This window comes from Pezoporus flaviventris, unplaced genomic scaffold (genome assembly GCF_033815535.1).
Source record: "Pezoporus flaviventris isolate CSIRO_AGI_PZ_B2104156 unplaced genomic scaffold, CSIRO_AGI_Pfla_v1 ptg000035l, whole genome shotgun sequence".
Classification (NCBI taxonomy): Eukaryota; Metazoa; Chordata; class Aves; order Psittaciformes; family Psittacidae; genus Pezoporus; species Pezoporus flaviventris.
The window spans coordinates 14,290,654-14,308,086 of NW_026892583.1; the positions used below are offsets into that span (position 1 = coordinate 14,290,654).

Below are 17,433 nucleotides of genomic sequence, written 5' to 3' on the forward strand. Positions count from 1 at the left end.
CGGGGAAAGGAGGGCGAGTGTGTGCCGGCAGCAAGGCTGCATGGCTTTTCACTGGCTGTAAAACAGGTTCCTTTGAGATGAGCTGTAACCACAGAGGAAAAACATCCCAGAGGTGTTCATGGGCCCTTTCACAGGGTGGCTAAAAAGCAGATGCTCTCAGGACATACCATTGGGAGAGAAATAAGGCTTAGAAGGTTTAAGCATCACTCAGCAAACCTATCACAAATCCTGGTCATGCAAACTATCCCTTCAGCCTGTTTTAGAACAAATGATGCTGGAGAGAACTGACTTCAAGGACAGAAGCTAAAAATGATAGAAGCTGGAAAAGATCTCCCCATAAGGAGAGAGAGAGATCAAAAAGACTAGAACAGATTAGAAATAGGTAAGAGAGGGGAGGTTACAGCTGAGTGAAGGAAGGTCTGATACAGAGATGAAAATCATGCACTGCTGTCCGGTTTCCTGATATGGCAGTAAAGGGTGGTTTACAGAAAATCAAAAGGCAATACACTGAAAACTGATTAATCAAGTCCAAACTCCATGGAGTTAGAAATTTGCACAGGTTGCTGACTGCTCCATCATTGTCTTTTCTGAGATTTTCACTTTGGAGCCTGTGAGAGAGCATCACCAGAACCAGGCTGAGCCAGAACAGTTCAGAAATAGCTGTTTTCTTACATGTGTTGGGTGTGCTTAACTATTAAGCAGCATGCATCTTTTAATGAAGAGTGAAGTCCAAGACCACTTAGAGTGGGCCTTTTTAAGACCCCAAGCCAACCTCTTGGCTTCAAGTCAGTGGAAGAATTGAGAGTGGAGGAGCTGCTGTTGATTGACAGCAGCTGAGAATCTGACCTATCTTTTAAAGTACTGGTGTTCTTTCATGTGCTGATAAATCATGCTCCAAATAGAATTGAGGTTAAGTTGCAAAGGCTAATGTTTTGCCTTACATTGTTAGAATGCTGACATACCTCTGCAAAACAAATAAGATTGTCTCCCTCCTCCTCCTTCTCAATCAAGGCGAATAACACTTATTATAGGACACTAGATCTACTCCTGCTAGGTGACCAATATTTACAGTAAATAAAATTAATATGATACACAAATACATATATATTTATATACATATCTAGGTTTCCTTCTAATTAAAATTCAATACCAATGTATTTATGGGAATGTCACTATTTTGGGATCATTACTTGAGAATTTTAAAAGTGCCCTTAGAAGCTGATGATGCCACAGTTTTTATCCAAGTGGTCCACTAGCAGTCACAGATTTATCCTCCATCTATTCCCATTTTGAACAATGGGGACAATGTTGTCCCAAAGTCAAATAACGTATCTATCTTTTATCCTCTCCTTCTCCACCCCACCCCTTCCCAATTTTTGTTGTTGATGGTTTTCTTTCAACCATGTCCAGTGAAAAAAAGCATGTGTATACCAATGGTACACTCAGTCTGAAATAGCATAAGAAAAAGTGAAGCAGTGACTTAACATGTACACAAACTTCTGGTTCTTAGGAGATCTGACTAACACAAATGGCAATTTACTTGAACGCTCTTGAGCCTCTCTTTACATCTGCAACTCAATAAAATAAATTGTTCCCCCACCTGTCACCATCACTTCTGACCCAGCTGAGCTGCTGGAAGAAAGTCAGAATAAACAGGAGGACTGTCGATCTCTGCTGCAGCACAAAGAATGGAAAGCCAAAAAGGTAAAGAGGAAACATTTCTCCCTGCATTTTTAAAGAACATTTTATGACTACAAAAGAGTCTATATGAACTGTTGTGTGACCCTAGTGCTGAGCTGGGATTAAGTCAGCCCAGGACTTTGATTTCCTGCAATGATCAAGGGTTTGCTGAACACATCTAAGAGGGAGATAAAAGCTGATGGTTCTGTTTGGACCTCTCTATTTTTCCAAATTGTTCTAGACCCTTCCAATCAGCTGTGGTACACAGTGTCCATGAAATCCAAGAGTGTGTTGTAAAAGAAGAAAACAAGATGAGAATGGATATTCTGTCATGAAGTTTAAAGGAGAGGACACTTGGAATTCCCTCATGTACTATAGCTTTCCCAAAAGGATGTAGAGGCACACCTCGTGTGTACTACTCCTAGGAGAGCTACAAAGGAAGAGCACATTAGGCATAATATTCATGTCTCATCCTTCTATTTTCGGCAGATACTTCCCTTTTAATGTTGTTGGCAGTTTGCACTGGCCATGCATAGCAGACATAAAAATGCAGTCCTGAATCCAGCAGCAACAGATGTCTGGGTCTATGCTCCAGCAGAGTTCATGGGCAGCAGGGGGTTTGGCCTTCCAGGCAGAAAATCTTGAGAAACCTAAGGGAAATCCTTATCTTGATTTTCAGGTCTGTAGGCACATGGCTCCTTGATGTGACTTACCAGTTTCAAGGTCTTATATGGCAACAGTAGGAAAAGTCCTACTCAAAGAGACAAAACTCCAGGCTGTGGTATCTCATGCCCAGGTGAGACATGCTAGAAAAGACGCTTCAGACTGCTACAAAAAGGAGAACTCTTCCAGGCAACAAATTCAATCATTCAAGACATGGAAAGGAGATGAACATGAAATGGACTTGTCATTCTTTATCACTCTTTCAGAATACAAAGAATAAAACCTGACCTTCTCTTTCCTTGTCTTCTGAAAAGTGAGGAGAGAGGGAACATTTCCTAAGTCACTGTGGAGGTCAAACCTATGGTTTGTTACAGTGAACTGAATCGGATGACTAGACTGATGGCAGTCTGAAGGAAAATATCAATACCTGAGAAATCAGCAACTTTTAGCTATGAAGTGTTTTATTGTTAACTTCATGCAAGCAAAGGGAGGTAAGCTGATCTGGAAATAGTGGTTCCCTCATTTCAAAACAGCAGTAAAAGCGCATATTTCAATTGCACAGGTGAACACTAGAATAATACTTTACATATTCATCCAGCATGGCAGAAACACAGACCAAACATTAATAAGCTATTGGCTTGACTTCCAGGCTGTAAAATGCCTCGCATTCTCACTGACATTTCTGCAATATGAGGGTAAGCCCTAAAACCCCTTGTGTCCCCCAGAAGTAATTGCTGTTGTTTACCTTTCTCTCCTCCCTTCCCTGGTTAAGTGTCTCGATGCACAGTGGTGGTGGCACTCAGCAAACACCCCAGCAGTGCAGCTGGAGAGGCAAGAGAGTAACAGCTCTCCTCTGCCGCATGCTAAGACTCAGCCATCAGGACAGATGAATTGTACTTGCACATCCTTCAAGAGAACCACTGTCCCCCAGGGGCCTCCAACACTGGCTGGCAGCATCGGTCACTCCTGTCCTTGTCTGCAGTGCAGTGAGACCCAGCCAGCACCTCAGGGGATAGAGCTGGGACAGCGCCAGTTCTCTCTCTGCAAAAACTAAGGAGCAGGGACTTGGTGTTCTGGCCCTGCTCAATGGCAGCAGCACTGGCAGAGAGGAGGCTGCTGGAGCCTGCACTGCCATGGAATGTGACTGGAAGCGGGCTGGGAAGCTGCACTTATAAATCAGTTCCCTTCAGACCAGAGACACCCCCTCCTCTCCCTTTCCCTCCAGCAAAACTGAGTTTATCTTATGTAAACCAGATCAGGTTTGGTGCCTGCCCTCAAAAGGCATTTAACTACTGCCAGGGCTGGAGGTCGTTGTTAGTAATTAAATCACCATTGCAGATGGATCTGGCTGCCTGCCAGTCCCCACTCCTGCCCTCTTTGACCAGAAGAGAAGCACAGCCATAGCAACTAGAACTTTTCATTTCCTCCACAGGGTCTTGGACCTTCAGCATCTAACTCCTGGCTTGTCACCTGCTCCCACCTCCCAGGGCAGGAATAAATGGTGTGAGGAGCAGCATGGGAGGGTTGGCTCTGCTTGCCCTGCCACAGCCTGGCTCTGCATCACTGTAGTAAATGGAAGCACTCTGCTTGCATGCAGTTAGTGGGCTCTAAGTGCTTTACAAATACTGAGATATGCTAAGATCATAAACCTAAAACTGGCTAGAGAAGAGTGCTTTCTTGTCCTGTCTGCCTGCTCTTCTCCACACAACTTATTTCCATAAAATATATAGAACCAGAGAATCGTTCAGGCTTGAAAAGATCTTTAAGATCATTGAGTTCAACTGTTCACCTGGCACTGCCATGTCCAGAACTAAACCATGTCCCTAAGCACCACATCTATATGTCTTTTAAATACCTCCAGGGATAGTGACTCAAGCAGCTCTCTCATAGATCTGGTTGACTGCTAAAATCTCAGGTGAAGATCACCTCCTGTCCAACCTGCAGCCTCCCATAACAAAATTGACAAGACAATCCATCTTCTAATCATCTCCTCTATAAGAATTGCATTTTCTGCCCTCCCAGACTGGTGCCAAATTTTTCTCAATACAGTCTCTTGTGCTTTGTCCATTTTTTTTGATGTATTGGGAAAACATAAAGCATTTCCCCCTTCCGCTCTGAAAGACAGTTTTATAGACTAACAGTTGGCATTTCCAGCTGATTAGATAGACAGACAGACAAGTAAGATCAACCAAGATGTCTCACTCTAAGAAAGTGCTCCTAGCATTCAAAATTACTTTTTTCTCTCAATTTTAATTACTATTTTTTATTTTTGGATGAACCAGTTGCATCGTGTTAAAGATCCCTATTCCTCCATAGCTTGCTTTCTTTCCTTTTAAGTAGATACTGTAGAGTTTTCTGTAGTGAAATTTCTTGACATGGTGGAACTGAATTAACCAGATACACAGTGGTGGATATGACAATAAATAAGAACATTTGGAAAATTTCAATTCAGATAGACCTGAAATACTTTTGAGCCCCACATTAAAAGTTTTGTGTCAAATGAGAAGTATTTATTTATTTTGAAGTTAAAGTAACTGTGAAATTCAAATATTGAAGTGATTCATTCTAGAAAGATTGAAACAATCATTTTCAACTTTTCTGATATTCTCTATTGTTTTGTATGAAATAATTTGCCAGATTGAACTTGAATAAATGAATAATCGTGGTTCTCTCAAAAGCACATTTTTTGAAATTAGTAATTCCACACAGAAAAATCATGCCCAGCTCTACCTGGAATTTCCTTGTGCACAACACACATTATCCCTCCGGCAGTGACAAGCTTAATTAATATAACTCTCTAACCCTATCCACTCCTCACTTCCCAAATGACCAGTGTCAAAACACATGCTGTAGGCGTGAAGAACATGCAACAGCCCCATAACACTGCACAGTGTGCAAGTCCTCCTTTGGGGCAGAATTTACTAAGCCCCTTTTACAGAAAGCTGAGAAATTATTATTTCAAAGTTATCTACAGCAACGTTTGCTTCAGAAGAACACAATGGTAGCTTTCCTAGTGCAAGGACTGACCTAAGGTATGTTTATAGAAATGCTGTAAACTCAGTCAAAGACATCTCTATGGAAATAGTTTGGAGGCAGAATGGAACCCATCTCATGTTCCTTAAATAGATTGCCTTTTCCAAGCTAGACTTGAGGCTCTGTGATGGTTAAGTAACATGAGCTCACCTCCTCAGTGGCATGACTTGGATGAACCCCTTTTTTTATTTCTCCACCCTTAGCATCAGATTTAACTGAAAACCCTGCACAGAGGATACTGTCCAGCTGCAGGCTCTGGATCACAGTCTGAAAATTGTTGGGATAGGTGATCAGGTGTCTAGAGAGAAGTCTCACCATCAAAGTCTAAATATTCATGCTTCCCAAGTGTTGTAATTCAGACTACAAAGTCATGCCAAGAAAGTAAGCAAAATCAGGGACAGAAGAAACACTCCTGCCATCTCTCAGGTTATCACCCGTCACATCTACTCTTGACTACCATATTGAAAATACTGCCCTGGTTTCTGAGGCTGCCACTGCAGCAGCTCCCCTCCCCAGCCAGTTTTCCCACCATGGGGCAGAAAACTGGGCAACACAGAACACAAATGTGATGGAGGGAGAGCCAGAATCAAGCCATGTTTTCACACAATATAGTCATAATTATCAAGTTCTGAGGTAGCTAACACTAATGTAGCTGCTATCATACACATGAACAATGTAATACAAAATTAACTGCATCTATAAGGCTGATTTTCTTTATAAGGCTGATTTTCTTTAACTGACCTTTTTTAGGTTACCCAAAAGAGGTTAAAAATTAGAAGAATTACATCAGTATGTTTGACTAATGTACTTTAAGGCCATTATGCAGACACAGCTTGTATTTAAATACATCCTCTGCCACAGTAAACATCTGTTTTTATAATAAGGACAGGAAGAACAATTACATCATCCAGCCTGACTTCCTCTATAACACCAGCCTTTTTTCAGTCAGACGTTCATGTGATTAAATAAAATTGCATTTAATTAAAATACGTCTTCAGGGAAGCCACCCATTCTTGATTCAGAGACTTCAAGAGATGCAGGATCTACCATCTCCCATGGTAGTTGCCCTGATTTGTGCTAAAATACTGCTTGCCTTGCCTACACAAGAGTTCTGAAATACGCCAGAGCTCGATCACCTCAGAGACTGCCAACAAACCTGCACGTCCTGCCATACCAAGAGAGACAGAAACAGACAGAGCCAGTGTCCCCACATTGTTTACTGCCCAGAACAGATCACCGTTAAGAGTGGTCTCAAGATCTGCCTGACCATGGATGGTGCCACCCAAGTTATTCATCCCAGCAGTCATGCAGGAACGCTGTCCCCAAAGGGTACCACATGACAGGGAGTCAATTATCAGAATTTCTGAACTCCTCTTCCTCACCTCCAAGGCTGTACCACAACCTCTCCACATCTCAGTAAAGCAGTTACAGCATTGTTTGCTTGGTGGATCAATTAATATTTCTGAAGTGTGCCAAGACATATGGCTCTGAATGCATGATAAAAACATCACTGAGAGATCCGTCATAGCCCCTTATCTTAGACCGAGCTAGTGAAGAAGGGAGACTGTAGCTGGAAGAAGTTCTCAGCATGGGAGAGCTTGCATCTTATCTGCTGCCAAAGCTACCTGGAGCTGCTTGGCTGCACAGCAACACAGCACAAAGCTGGAGAGATGAAATGCAGACAGACCACTGCAGGTAAGTACCCTATGACACTGATCTCAAATGGCAAATAATATTTTGCCATTGAAGATCTAGCAGTCTTTCCTGCCATCATACCTCATTAGTGGTGAAACTTCAGCAAGGCCACAAAGGAATATTTCCAAACTGAAAGACACTGTTCACTGCAGAATGCTTGTGGGAGGAGAAAACAGCCAGCAATGTGGATCAAAACTACAAAGCAGGAAACAGGTGTGTGCCAAGCACAGCTCATTTAGCAATGTCTGTCACAGGGATGGAGAGCACTGATTTTCTGCACCAGCCAGTCCCAGAAACAGGGCTATCTGAGACTTACATGATGAACTGTCCACTGTCTGTGCAAAACAAAGGCCTAAACCATATGTATTTCACTCTCCTTTTGATAGAGCAGACATTGTCCCACTCCTCTCCCAGGGTCAATGCAAATACCAGGAAACTGGGAGGCAATGGCCGTTTTTATGATGGAGATCCCTAAGCCCAGCAGGCCTTGGTAGCTGAGCACCAGCCCAAACACCAACCCACCTCTGCTGTTCCCACCACCAGCACCACCATAAAACTTTCCTCCAGACACACACTTCTCAGCTCCAGTCCCTCTAGCCAAACCATGCACTACCCATGAAAGAGCTCAGTGGCTTCTCTGGAGAATACATACTTGTGGTCCTGGTCACAGCAGCAACAGGACTTTGTTTGAGCCTAAACCCTGCAATGGTCCCAAAGTGCCCAGTCAGCAGGGTTTGACCACACCAAAAGATGGGTGCAAACGCTCATGTGGATGAGCTGTGGCCTCCAGGTGCTTCCCAGGATCAGGGTAGATGCAGACTAGGTAGAAAACGCTTCATTTTACATTTTTTCTAGAGCTTTGTCCCAGCAGGTACCAGAGACCTAACACAGGTCCATGAGCTCCCACTTTATGCTCCCCAGAGCTGATGCTCTAATTTCCTTGTACTCTTGGCACTCTTGGCTCATCTGAGGGGTCATCACATGAAAAGCCTAAGGTACTGAATGAATTCCCTAGGTAGCCAGTGCACCTAACCCAGGAGAGACTTGGTCCAATACAACCAGGATAAATACTTCCTAAATCTTCTTTCTAACAGGTTAAAATACTTCTGCTGCCTGAGAAGAGGCTGTGAGAGTACATGGGAGAATCCAGCAGCTGACACTGTCAATTCTAGCAAAAGGTGAAGAAACTACCTAAATAATGAGGGAAAGTGCATTAGGTCAGTATAACTCATTCTAACTATGTGTAATTAGCAAGAGAAGGAAGAAAAATTAGCTCACCGATATTCTTTAACAACATTCTTTCAAGTGTTTGGGAACATTTAATTTTGTGGAAAAGTTTCAATTAATATGAATATGCCAAATATAATCTTCAGTGTCCTTACCTACTTGTACAAGAAACCTGAGTCACATGCTGCTTGAGACTCTCATAAATGTATATTATAAACCCACTTAAATCTATGCATAGAAATTAATATACATCATGCCCAAGAAAATGGTCATTCTGGGCTACTTGGCAGTTCAAGGAGTTGCAGGTTTTTAACCTTAAAATGTATCTGGTAGAAATTCTTTAATGTACTCACTTGTCCTCCTAGTGATTCAACTGAACTAATACTTTTTCAACTGATGCTCTTGCTTAATGTTTCTTCATTTCACATGTAGAGGTTTGCATAAATAAAATACAATTCTTTCTATTTAAATGTTAAAATAAATTTGAATTTTTTCTTTTATTATTAGTTTCAGTAAATTATTCCCTACTTTAGAGCTGGGGAAAGCTTTTTGACAAATTATCACATTCGCCAAAAATGCAGTTTGGTGGAGAATTTGGGGGCAAAATTTTTTGGAAATTCAGATAGATCTTGATAATTACTTCACTAAAGAACAGTAAGTCTGGAAATGTTGGAAGTCTTGATTAAGCAATTCCTGGAATAAAATGCAACTTTAAGTTGTGGAACATTTTAGTTTAGAAATTTCAAAAATATTACTAAAAGTGCTTCATTTGATCATAAGCCAAAGTTTTTGCTTTTTGCAGCTTACTTTGCTCAGAAAACTGACAGGTTTACTTTCTATGTTCAACTTAAGATGCTGGTTTTGTTTTGTTCAGTTTTCTGAGCTAAACAGCAAGTCAGTTGCATACACGACCATTCACAACTTTCTGTACAAAATTAAATGAAGACTCTGGACTGTATGCTGGCACTGGAGTGGGGCAGGGCGCCTGAATACACTGAAAAACCAAAGGCAGTGGGATTTCCTAAGCATTTGTGTGTGTACATACCGGTACTGTTCTTCCTTCAGAGATACTAAAACCAGATTTATGAAGATCTACCAAATCAAAGCATTTGATCCAAGGGAAAAAGTGTCACCCCAAAAATTGTTGATCAGGGCTTCTTTCAGTGACAATATGTTGTTCATGACCTGGGAAGTATTGAACTAACGCAGCTCTCAAAGCACCCCTACAAATACAGAGTAAAGAGATTTCCAGTCAAGTGTGTGAAGAGAAACAACTGGTGCTGCTCCCAGCCAAAGTACTCACCAATAATTCCTTGGGAGGTATCTTACTACTTCTTTGAAAAAAAGACTGAACAGAAAGCACAAGGCCACACAAAATTGACAACTCTGTGGATATAACAGCCCTCCCCTTTGTAAAATGCATGTGAGCCCATAACAGGAAGCAGCAACCATGCATAGCAGTGAAGAGATTTCATCCGGAGCATCGAGAAAGTACATGATCCTTCTAGTAGAGCCCAGGAGGTATGGCATTAATGACAGTGAATACCACAGATACCTCTTCCTGTATGTAAGTGTCCATTCATTTTGATGTGGGTTGTGTCTTTGTGTTCTGGATGGGAAATTTGTGCTGGTATGGCAACACCAGGAGCAAAGTGTTTCTTGACTGCTGGAGCTCCTCAGGCCTGGAAGCCGAAAGCTGATGCTCTCTCTCTGAGCAGCTCCCGGCACAAATGACAACTCCAGCTCCCTGCAAATGAAGAAATCCTTCTGGTAGGAATGACATCAAATCTAGGCACTGAGTTTATGTCAAGATCTGCCTGAATGAGATAACAAGTATTCCTTGCATTGGAATTGCCTGTATTTTTCTGAAGCAGGCTCTGCTGCCCTTGGTATTGTGTGTGTAGGCTTTATACCCAAGTTACCCAAGTTACAACATAGCTGGGGTGTCCTTTTCCACTACGTGTTTTATATTTTCATACTTTCAATACACCACTTCCCAGTCAAACAGAAACCTTTAGCTAATTATTAGTTGCATTTCAAAGTTTTCTCCTCCTGATTTAGCTTTGCCTTTATCAGAGTTCCAAACATTTAGCTCCTGAATGCATGATTGATCTGTAATTATTCTTGTCTCACCCCTCATGTAAACTGCAGTCATTCACACTCACATGTCTCCTTCTCCAATTCTACTGCTCTCTGCAGATTTTAGTCAGAGAATCAATAATGGCAAGGGAGTAGTTCCTCTGCTCCACAACCAAGGGACAAACTACAACCGTTTGTAGTATAGTCACATTCAATACCCTGCAGAGGACATAACTACATACTGAATGTAATACAGACAGTAAAACTCTCACCCTTGTGAGGCACAGACAGACCAAAGAACAAGGAAGGTCATTCCTCTTAATCTAGGCTCCTGATGACAACAGACTCAGCTATTCCAGAGAGGACCCTCCTGTATGGGGGTTTCTCTCTGGGACTTTGACTTCTTAGGAAGTCCAAAGTCACAATTCAGAGAAGCTCAGTTCAGTTGTCTAAATTGAGGCGTCCAGTGCCAAGTGGGACATCCACGGGTACCCATGACCTGCAAAAGGCCCGTGTCCTGGAAGAGGAGGTAGAGACCAGGTAAGATTGAACAGGACATCTCAGATCGCACTAGACATCCATGTCTATTCATTTTATTTCCAAAGCCATCTGCTTCTGCTTTGCTACAGCCTTCTTAATCCTGCACAGCCTTTCCACCTTTCTGAAATTCCTCCCTTTTCCATAAGGACTTTCAAAGCAGACTCTAACATATGTTACCTTCTGGGGGCTCAAAGACTGGTGGATTCAAGCAATACATGTGATAGCCACGGTCACAGTCATCACAGAAGAGCAGCTGGTCCTGAGGCAGGGTTGTTGGGAAGACAGTAGGGAAATGGAGAGAAGGAGGGGAGAAGAGAGAAATGGTGTAAATTAGTCTCTTGCCAAGATGAAAACATAAAAACATAGTAACTAGCAGTTCCTAGCCAGGAACACAAAGCTGCAACATAGAGACTAATACTGAGAATGTAAAAGGCTATAGGCATCACCTCTTTGCATCATATTCCTGAGAGGCTGCAGAGAGCCCCTCTCATCACAAAGGCATTTCAGTGTCTAGCGGAAAAATCTCTATGGGGGGTGGAGGACTTCCTCTCCAAGGTGGCTTCATGATGCAGGAGTAACAGCTGTTAAGCTGGGGATATGCTGTACTGAGAGAAGAGGACAGGCTTTACTGGGCTCCAATGTGACCTCATGCTGGATCTCATCCCTTCAGAGAAAACCTTCCTCATCAAAAGCCTGGACTTAGCCAGTTCTCCAAAACTAAACTAAGTAAATGCTCTGTGAAACAGATGGAAATCCCACCGTGGGGTCTGCAGCCTTTCATATATCTGGGGGGAAAAAGGCTGCTCTGAAGTATCCCAAGGTTCCTAACACAGAACAGATCCCTGTTTTCAGATTTCCTTATTTATTGCTAAAGCAAAACAAAATCCCAGGCTTCAAGTTTGTTCTGCTATAGGGAATGGAATGTTAGCTAATCACCTCCAAAATTGCCCAGCAACTGACAATTCTCCAAATTTCTCACAGACTGCCAAGGACCCTTAGGATTAGATTTTAACTGAAAACCCTACAGAGAGGACACTGTCCAGCTGCAGGATCTGGAACACAATTTGGAAATCACTGGGATAGGTGATTAAGTGTCTAGAGAGAAGCCTCACCATCCCAGTTCAAATGCTGTCATGTTTCCCAAGTCTTGTAATTAAGACTACAAAGTCATGCCAAGAAAGTAAGCAAAATCAGGGACAGAAGAAACACACCTGCCATCTCTCAGGTTATCACCCATCACATCTGCTCCTGAAAACTATATTGAAAATACTACTCTCTGGCAGCTCCTCGCAACACGTTTGTGGGCTCCAGCTAACTTCTGCTTCTACTGGGCAAGCATACAAACCACAAGTACCACCATCTTAAGTGGCCCTATATGATATCAGTGGTAATTTCAGAAGAACAGGGGCACTGGGGCGAAGCCCATCTCTACTCTCAGGAGTAGCTCTTCCTTGGAGATGTATGGAAGCAGCAATGACCCACACCATTGCTACATGCTCCTCAAGGGCACATGTGACAGTATTTTGCAGTGATGTTTATTTGCATGAAAAGGTAAATGAACTCACATCATTCTCAGAGGTCCCACAAAGGCTGCAGGATTTGCACTCAATGCACTGCCACTGATAGGTTTTAACAGCCTCAGTCATGTTTGTGGTGAACTGCAGGCAGGTCGGGTGTCCTGAGGAAGATTGGAAACAACTGTCATTGTTAGGGCTCACTTATAGCTTGTTCATTAACTGGTATTAAATTTGGGAACAAAACATACATGGACGTGGACTGATCACAACATGGGCTGCAACTAACAGATACTGAAGAGGAAAGCAGGCATTAACCCTTTCGCTGCCGGGCACAAGAGAAAATCAGAGTCATCCCCACTCATTCCCCATTGGCAAAGCAGTTTTATTCAGAGCTCTTAAAAATGGTTTGGCTTTGGGTTTGGTTTTTTGTGGGCTTTTCTGGGAAAGAAAACAAAAGAAGGGATGAAATCAGACACAAACCAAATTTCAGAAACAGCCCATCCATCTTAATAGAAATTGGACTACAGTTTCATTAGCGCTTCAACCGGACTGAAGGACCTGGTGGAAATGAGGTTATTCTCCATTTCAGAGCTTCCCTTCCAAATAGGTGGAGCAAGCAATTCTGTAAACTTTGCTCAAATGGAAGCAGTAGCATACAGAGAAGAAGCAAGACAGAATGGAGGGACAAGCTTTTAATTTTTTTAAGAGCTCTGCCACTAAAGTTGATTGGCACAGAAGAAACCAAATTGCACAGCTAACTTTCCAGGATCAAAACAAGAAACCGAAAGGAAAAAACCCAAGCCAACTCCCACAATGAACTAAATGAAAAGAATAAAGAAGGGAAAGCTAGCAGAACAGTCACATCTAATCGGGAAGGACAAATTGCCAGAGTTACAACCCCCGCCCCTACATGCGTGTCGACTCCAGCTTTGCAAAACAGCAGTATCACAGTAGCAGGGTCAGCAATGGGCTTTCTGGAGGGGAAAATACAAGCAAACAAACAAACCAAAGGTAGGAGCAGTGTTCCTTCTGCAAAACAAAACAAGAAAAACACACCACTGAAATAAAGCACTGTACTCCCAAACCACCCCTATCAGGCTGGAGCAGTCCCTAAATCACCCGCACTAAGCTACCGCTTGCCTTCTTGGAAAGCCCTGTATTTAGCATCCCTCTCTGACACACATTAAGCATTAACACTGCTTATAGTCAGGGCTGAGGGGCACGGGGCAGGGATAACCAGTTGCTCATCTACACAAAAACTAGAACTACTGGTACACACACCCAACGCTACTGCATGCTACTGCTAGAAACTTGCACCATCACGTGCACAGGGCTTTTTCCCCTGCTGCTGATGTGCTGTTCTTAGAATGCAGCCAGCAGGTAGGAAAACAAGCTTTCCACTTCTGCCAGCCTAAGTATGCTTTTAAGAGAGAACGAAAGGCTCCTTCTCCAATAAGGAAATAAGGCACTGCTAACTGTAGATGTGGGCACAGAAGTGCTATCTTCATTACTAGATTTATCAGTGGTGTTTTGCTGTGTCGTCACATCAGTCATTACCACCCTACAAGAAGCTTCTATATTTTCTAGATAGTGAAGCAAACAGTTCCTGAGAATTGCTGGGTGGGGCAATAATACTGTAAGGAATCTATTTCCTTTATGTGCCCATGATACTACCAAATGCTGTAATGATTTTTGTTCTCTGGTTATATTCTCATGGTTATGATACGAAAACTAAGCCTGTCCAACAAGGAAATGTGTGTACCTAAGTTATAATCAAAATAGAATAGAAAATGAAGGAGATATTTAAGGGAGGAGGGATCAGTGACATTGCTCATATCACTCTTAAGCCTTTGAACAAATAAATGTTTTGACAGTACAGATGAGCTCATATAGGTTTTGGAGCTCTTGAAATGTCAGCACAAAACAAGAGTCAGATTTTACTGAGATGTACAGTGGACCAAGTTCAATCTAAAGTTCTGGGGTCCTTGAAACTGCAACTGTGCAGAAGTAGATGTGACATGATACCTTTTCCTGCTGAAAAGACCTCATATAATTTCTGATACTACCAAACAAGCAGAACCTGACATGACACTGAAATGTTCCTCCAGATCTGATTTACAGCAAGTGCAGAACCTCATTCCAACACCAGTAAATAGAACAAATGTGCCACACTACACATCAGGGAGGAATTCATCCCAACAGCAGAGTGTCAGCTTCCAGAAAAGTTGTACAGTGCTGGAATATATCACAGAAAGCAACTCATACAGGGAGGTGAGTTAATCAGACAGTTAAATAGCTTCAGTCACATTTGAAAAGAAACAGAAAGAATGGAATCAAACTTGCAGAAATAAATCACAGCTAAATGCATACACGAATTCATGTGCTCACTTGTCTGTGTACACACATTGCTCATTGCAGAGACTCCAGCTAAAGACTCCCTTTCTCAAATGACATGAAGGTCAGGTTCTGTTCACTACTTTATCTCTGTCCCACCACAGCCATTCCTGCTCTCTTCCTGCTATCAGTCTTGACTGTCTCATTCCTCACTTGCCCCCAAAACACCTCTGCAGATTTTCTGTGCTGCATCTCGTATTGATGGTGCCTCATCCTTTGAGTGATCCATCCTATTTTACAGGGCCCTTCTTAAGAACCAAATCCACCACAAACCTAAAAGCAACTGGTTCTTGTGAGCTGAGTTTTGCTTAGGAAATATTAATAGTGGAGTAAGGGCCATGGTGGCTTCTTTTCAGTAGCAGAAATATTTTGCAGAAATATATCAATTTGTTCAGTCCATCGGGTTCTGTGACTACAAAAGAGTCCAACAAATGCCTGCAGCCATATCTGCATGGCTGCAGATCGCTCTCTGTTAGCCCAGGGCTTACAGCATGTCTAAGGGAAAAAAAATATCTTGTGGACATGTCTTTCTTGAGCCTCTAAGTCAGATCCGCTTTCACATGAAACAGCGTGCCTTGTGGTACCATGACCCCAACCTAACGTTGCTGGAAAGACTATTTTTACTTATGCCAGCAGCGTGATGAGGCACTGTAGCGTCCGGTAAGCATGTCAATAGATAAACAAAACACTGAAATTCTTTTTCCTGCCCTCTCAGCTCTCCTTCTTCACAATCTCTCTATTTTCCTGCTACTTTGGTTCAAAAGCCAGTGCTTTTCATGATCAATGAGAAAATTCACACATCCAAGACTCCCTGGCGCAGTGGCAGTGAACATCATCCCTGCTCCGTATCACAGCACTTCTTGGCATTCCCTTTCTAGCAGAGTACCTGAAAACAAAACCCTGTAGCTGTGTATGGCAGGTAGATTGAAAATTGCTTTTCTTTTTAAAGTTCAGCTCACAAACAATTTTGTCTTACACAAAGAACAGTCCAAAATGTGGTTCAAGTTATAGACACTGTGGTACTATATGAGCTACAGACCTGAAAGTCTTTCTTGCTTAATGGCATCACTTAATGTGGTCAGGATGAAGAAACAGTCTTATTTTGCTCATTTTGTGATAAACAGCATTTGCTATGGCAAAGGCGTGCAGCAAAGAGCCTGCAGCTGGAACTCAGTTAATAATTCAGCTAGTGGCTCAGCCCTGGCAAACCCTGGATCACTCTCACACATCTGTATCAGCTCAGCAGATCTAGCAGGGAGAATAAGTAACACATATTTATGGTGTCACCGAAGTCAATAGACAGACCTCTAAAATACACCCCAGCAGCAATTCTGTTGAAGGAGAAGGTGATACGTTAACATCGACAGTTTCTAATCTACCATAACTATTCTCTACCTAAACTTTTGCTCTGCTGCAATAGCTATAAACAACATAGACAATAAAACTTGCAGTGAGAAGGTTTCCAACAGCTCATCCCTTTGTCTTAAAGCAGTATTTTAAAGTATAGATCAGGTCTGAAAGCTCCCTCATATCTGTCAAAACTCTCCTCTGGATCTGAACCCTGCAACTGAGACCATATTTTATAGTGACATCCATTTTTCACATGCCACTGGCTTTAATTGTACACTATGTCCACCAGACATCTGGTCAGAGGAGTGGGGGGCAAACACACTCTTGTCTCCCACACCCACTGCAACGGCAGACTGATGGTAAGGGGAATTTTAACATAAATACCCTAAAAGGAAAATCTATCTAAAAATCTCTTCTGCTTACACCAGCTGTATAACACTAAAGACCAAAACTGACATTATAGGGCAGGAGCAATCTGCTGCTCCCAGGCGCTCTGTGACCAGTGAAGGCCTTAGAATGGCTCATTAGTGCTTTTTCAATAATGGATTCTGCATCGCAAGATTAATTGCAGCCATGTGCTCTGTCACACCCGCCACAGACTATTTAAGTTAACAATCCAATCAATAACCTTTTTCAAACAAAGGCAGAGATTATCTTGAGGAAAAAAAATAAGCAAAGACTCCTTTTTTAAAACAAATGTGAAATTATTTACACAGAGTAAAAGGAATTTTTACTCACTTTCCAATTCTTTCCCCTATCTTCACTGTATAGTGTTGGGCTTTTTAATCAATAGCATAATGAAAACCCACAGGGCTCCTGGCTATGTCACATCAGAATTTATTCCATAAACTATTCAGGTTTTAAAAAACTATAAACACATATTACAGATAAAATGACCTATGTCACAAGAACCTCATCCAAATAATGGAAGCTTTACATGCAAAGAAGCTGTAAAATTTCCTCCTGCTAAGATTGAATAAGGACCACTGTCATCATTAGACAAAATTATTAGCATTATTAGCACAAAATAAGGGAAAAGTAACTTGCGGTTCTAATGTAGGATATGATTTTATGGTTATGGTATAAAAGTTTAGCCCTCGTTTGTCTGTCTACAAAGGCATGCTTATAGATATGTATACAATATACGGGTTAGAAAGGGCCCTTAAAATGGAAACCATCCAAGCACACCAAAAGGCTTGGCTCTGCCATAATCCCAGGGCTTGAGCAGCTGCAACTCTCAGGAAAAGACCAAACA

The 17,433-nt window shown here is 42.1% G+C and overlaps 1 protein-coding gene across 6 annotated transcripts in view; it reads right to left on the reverse strand.

The window, feature by feature from the left end:
* Nucleotides 1-1,419: 1,419 nt before the first annotated feature.
* Nucleotides 1,420-17,433, reverse strand: part of DPF3 (double PHD fingers 3) — a 189,320-nt gene continuing 173,306 nt past the window's right edge. For 5 of the 6 annotated variants that reach the window (XM_061462664.1, XM_061462660.1, XM_061462665.1 and 2 more), the window contains 3 exons: nucleotides 12,483-12,595; nucleotides 11,095-11,176; nucleotides 1,420-10,045 (listed from right to left, as the gene is read on the reverse strand). In XM_061462664.1, coding sequence (XP_061318648.1) covers nucleotides 9,975-10,045; nucleotides 11,095-11,176; nucleotides 12,483-12,595 — 266 coding nt within the window. In that variant the 3' untranslated portion in view covers nucleotides 1,420-9,974. Of the gene's footprint in view, nucleotides 10,046-11,094; nucleotides 11,177-12,481; nucleotides 12,596-17,433 lie in introns of those variants that run through there. The other variant, XR_009744965.1, reaches the window with a different exon arrangement.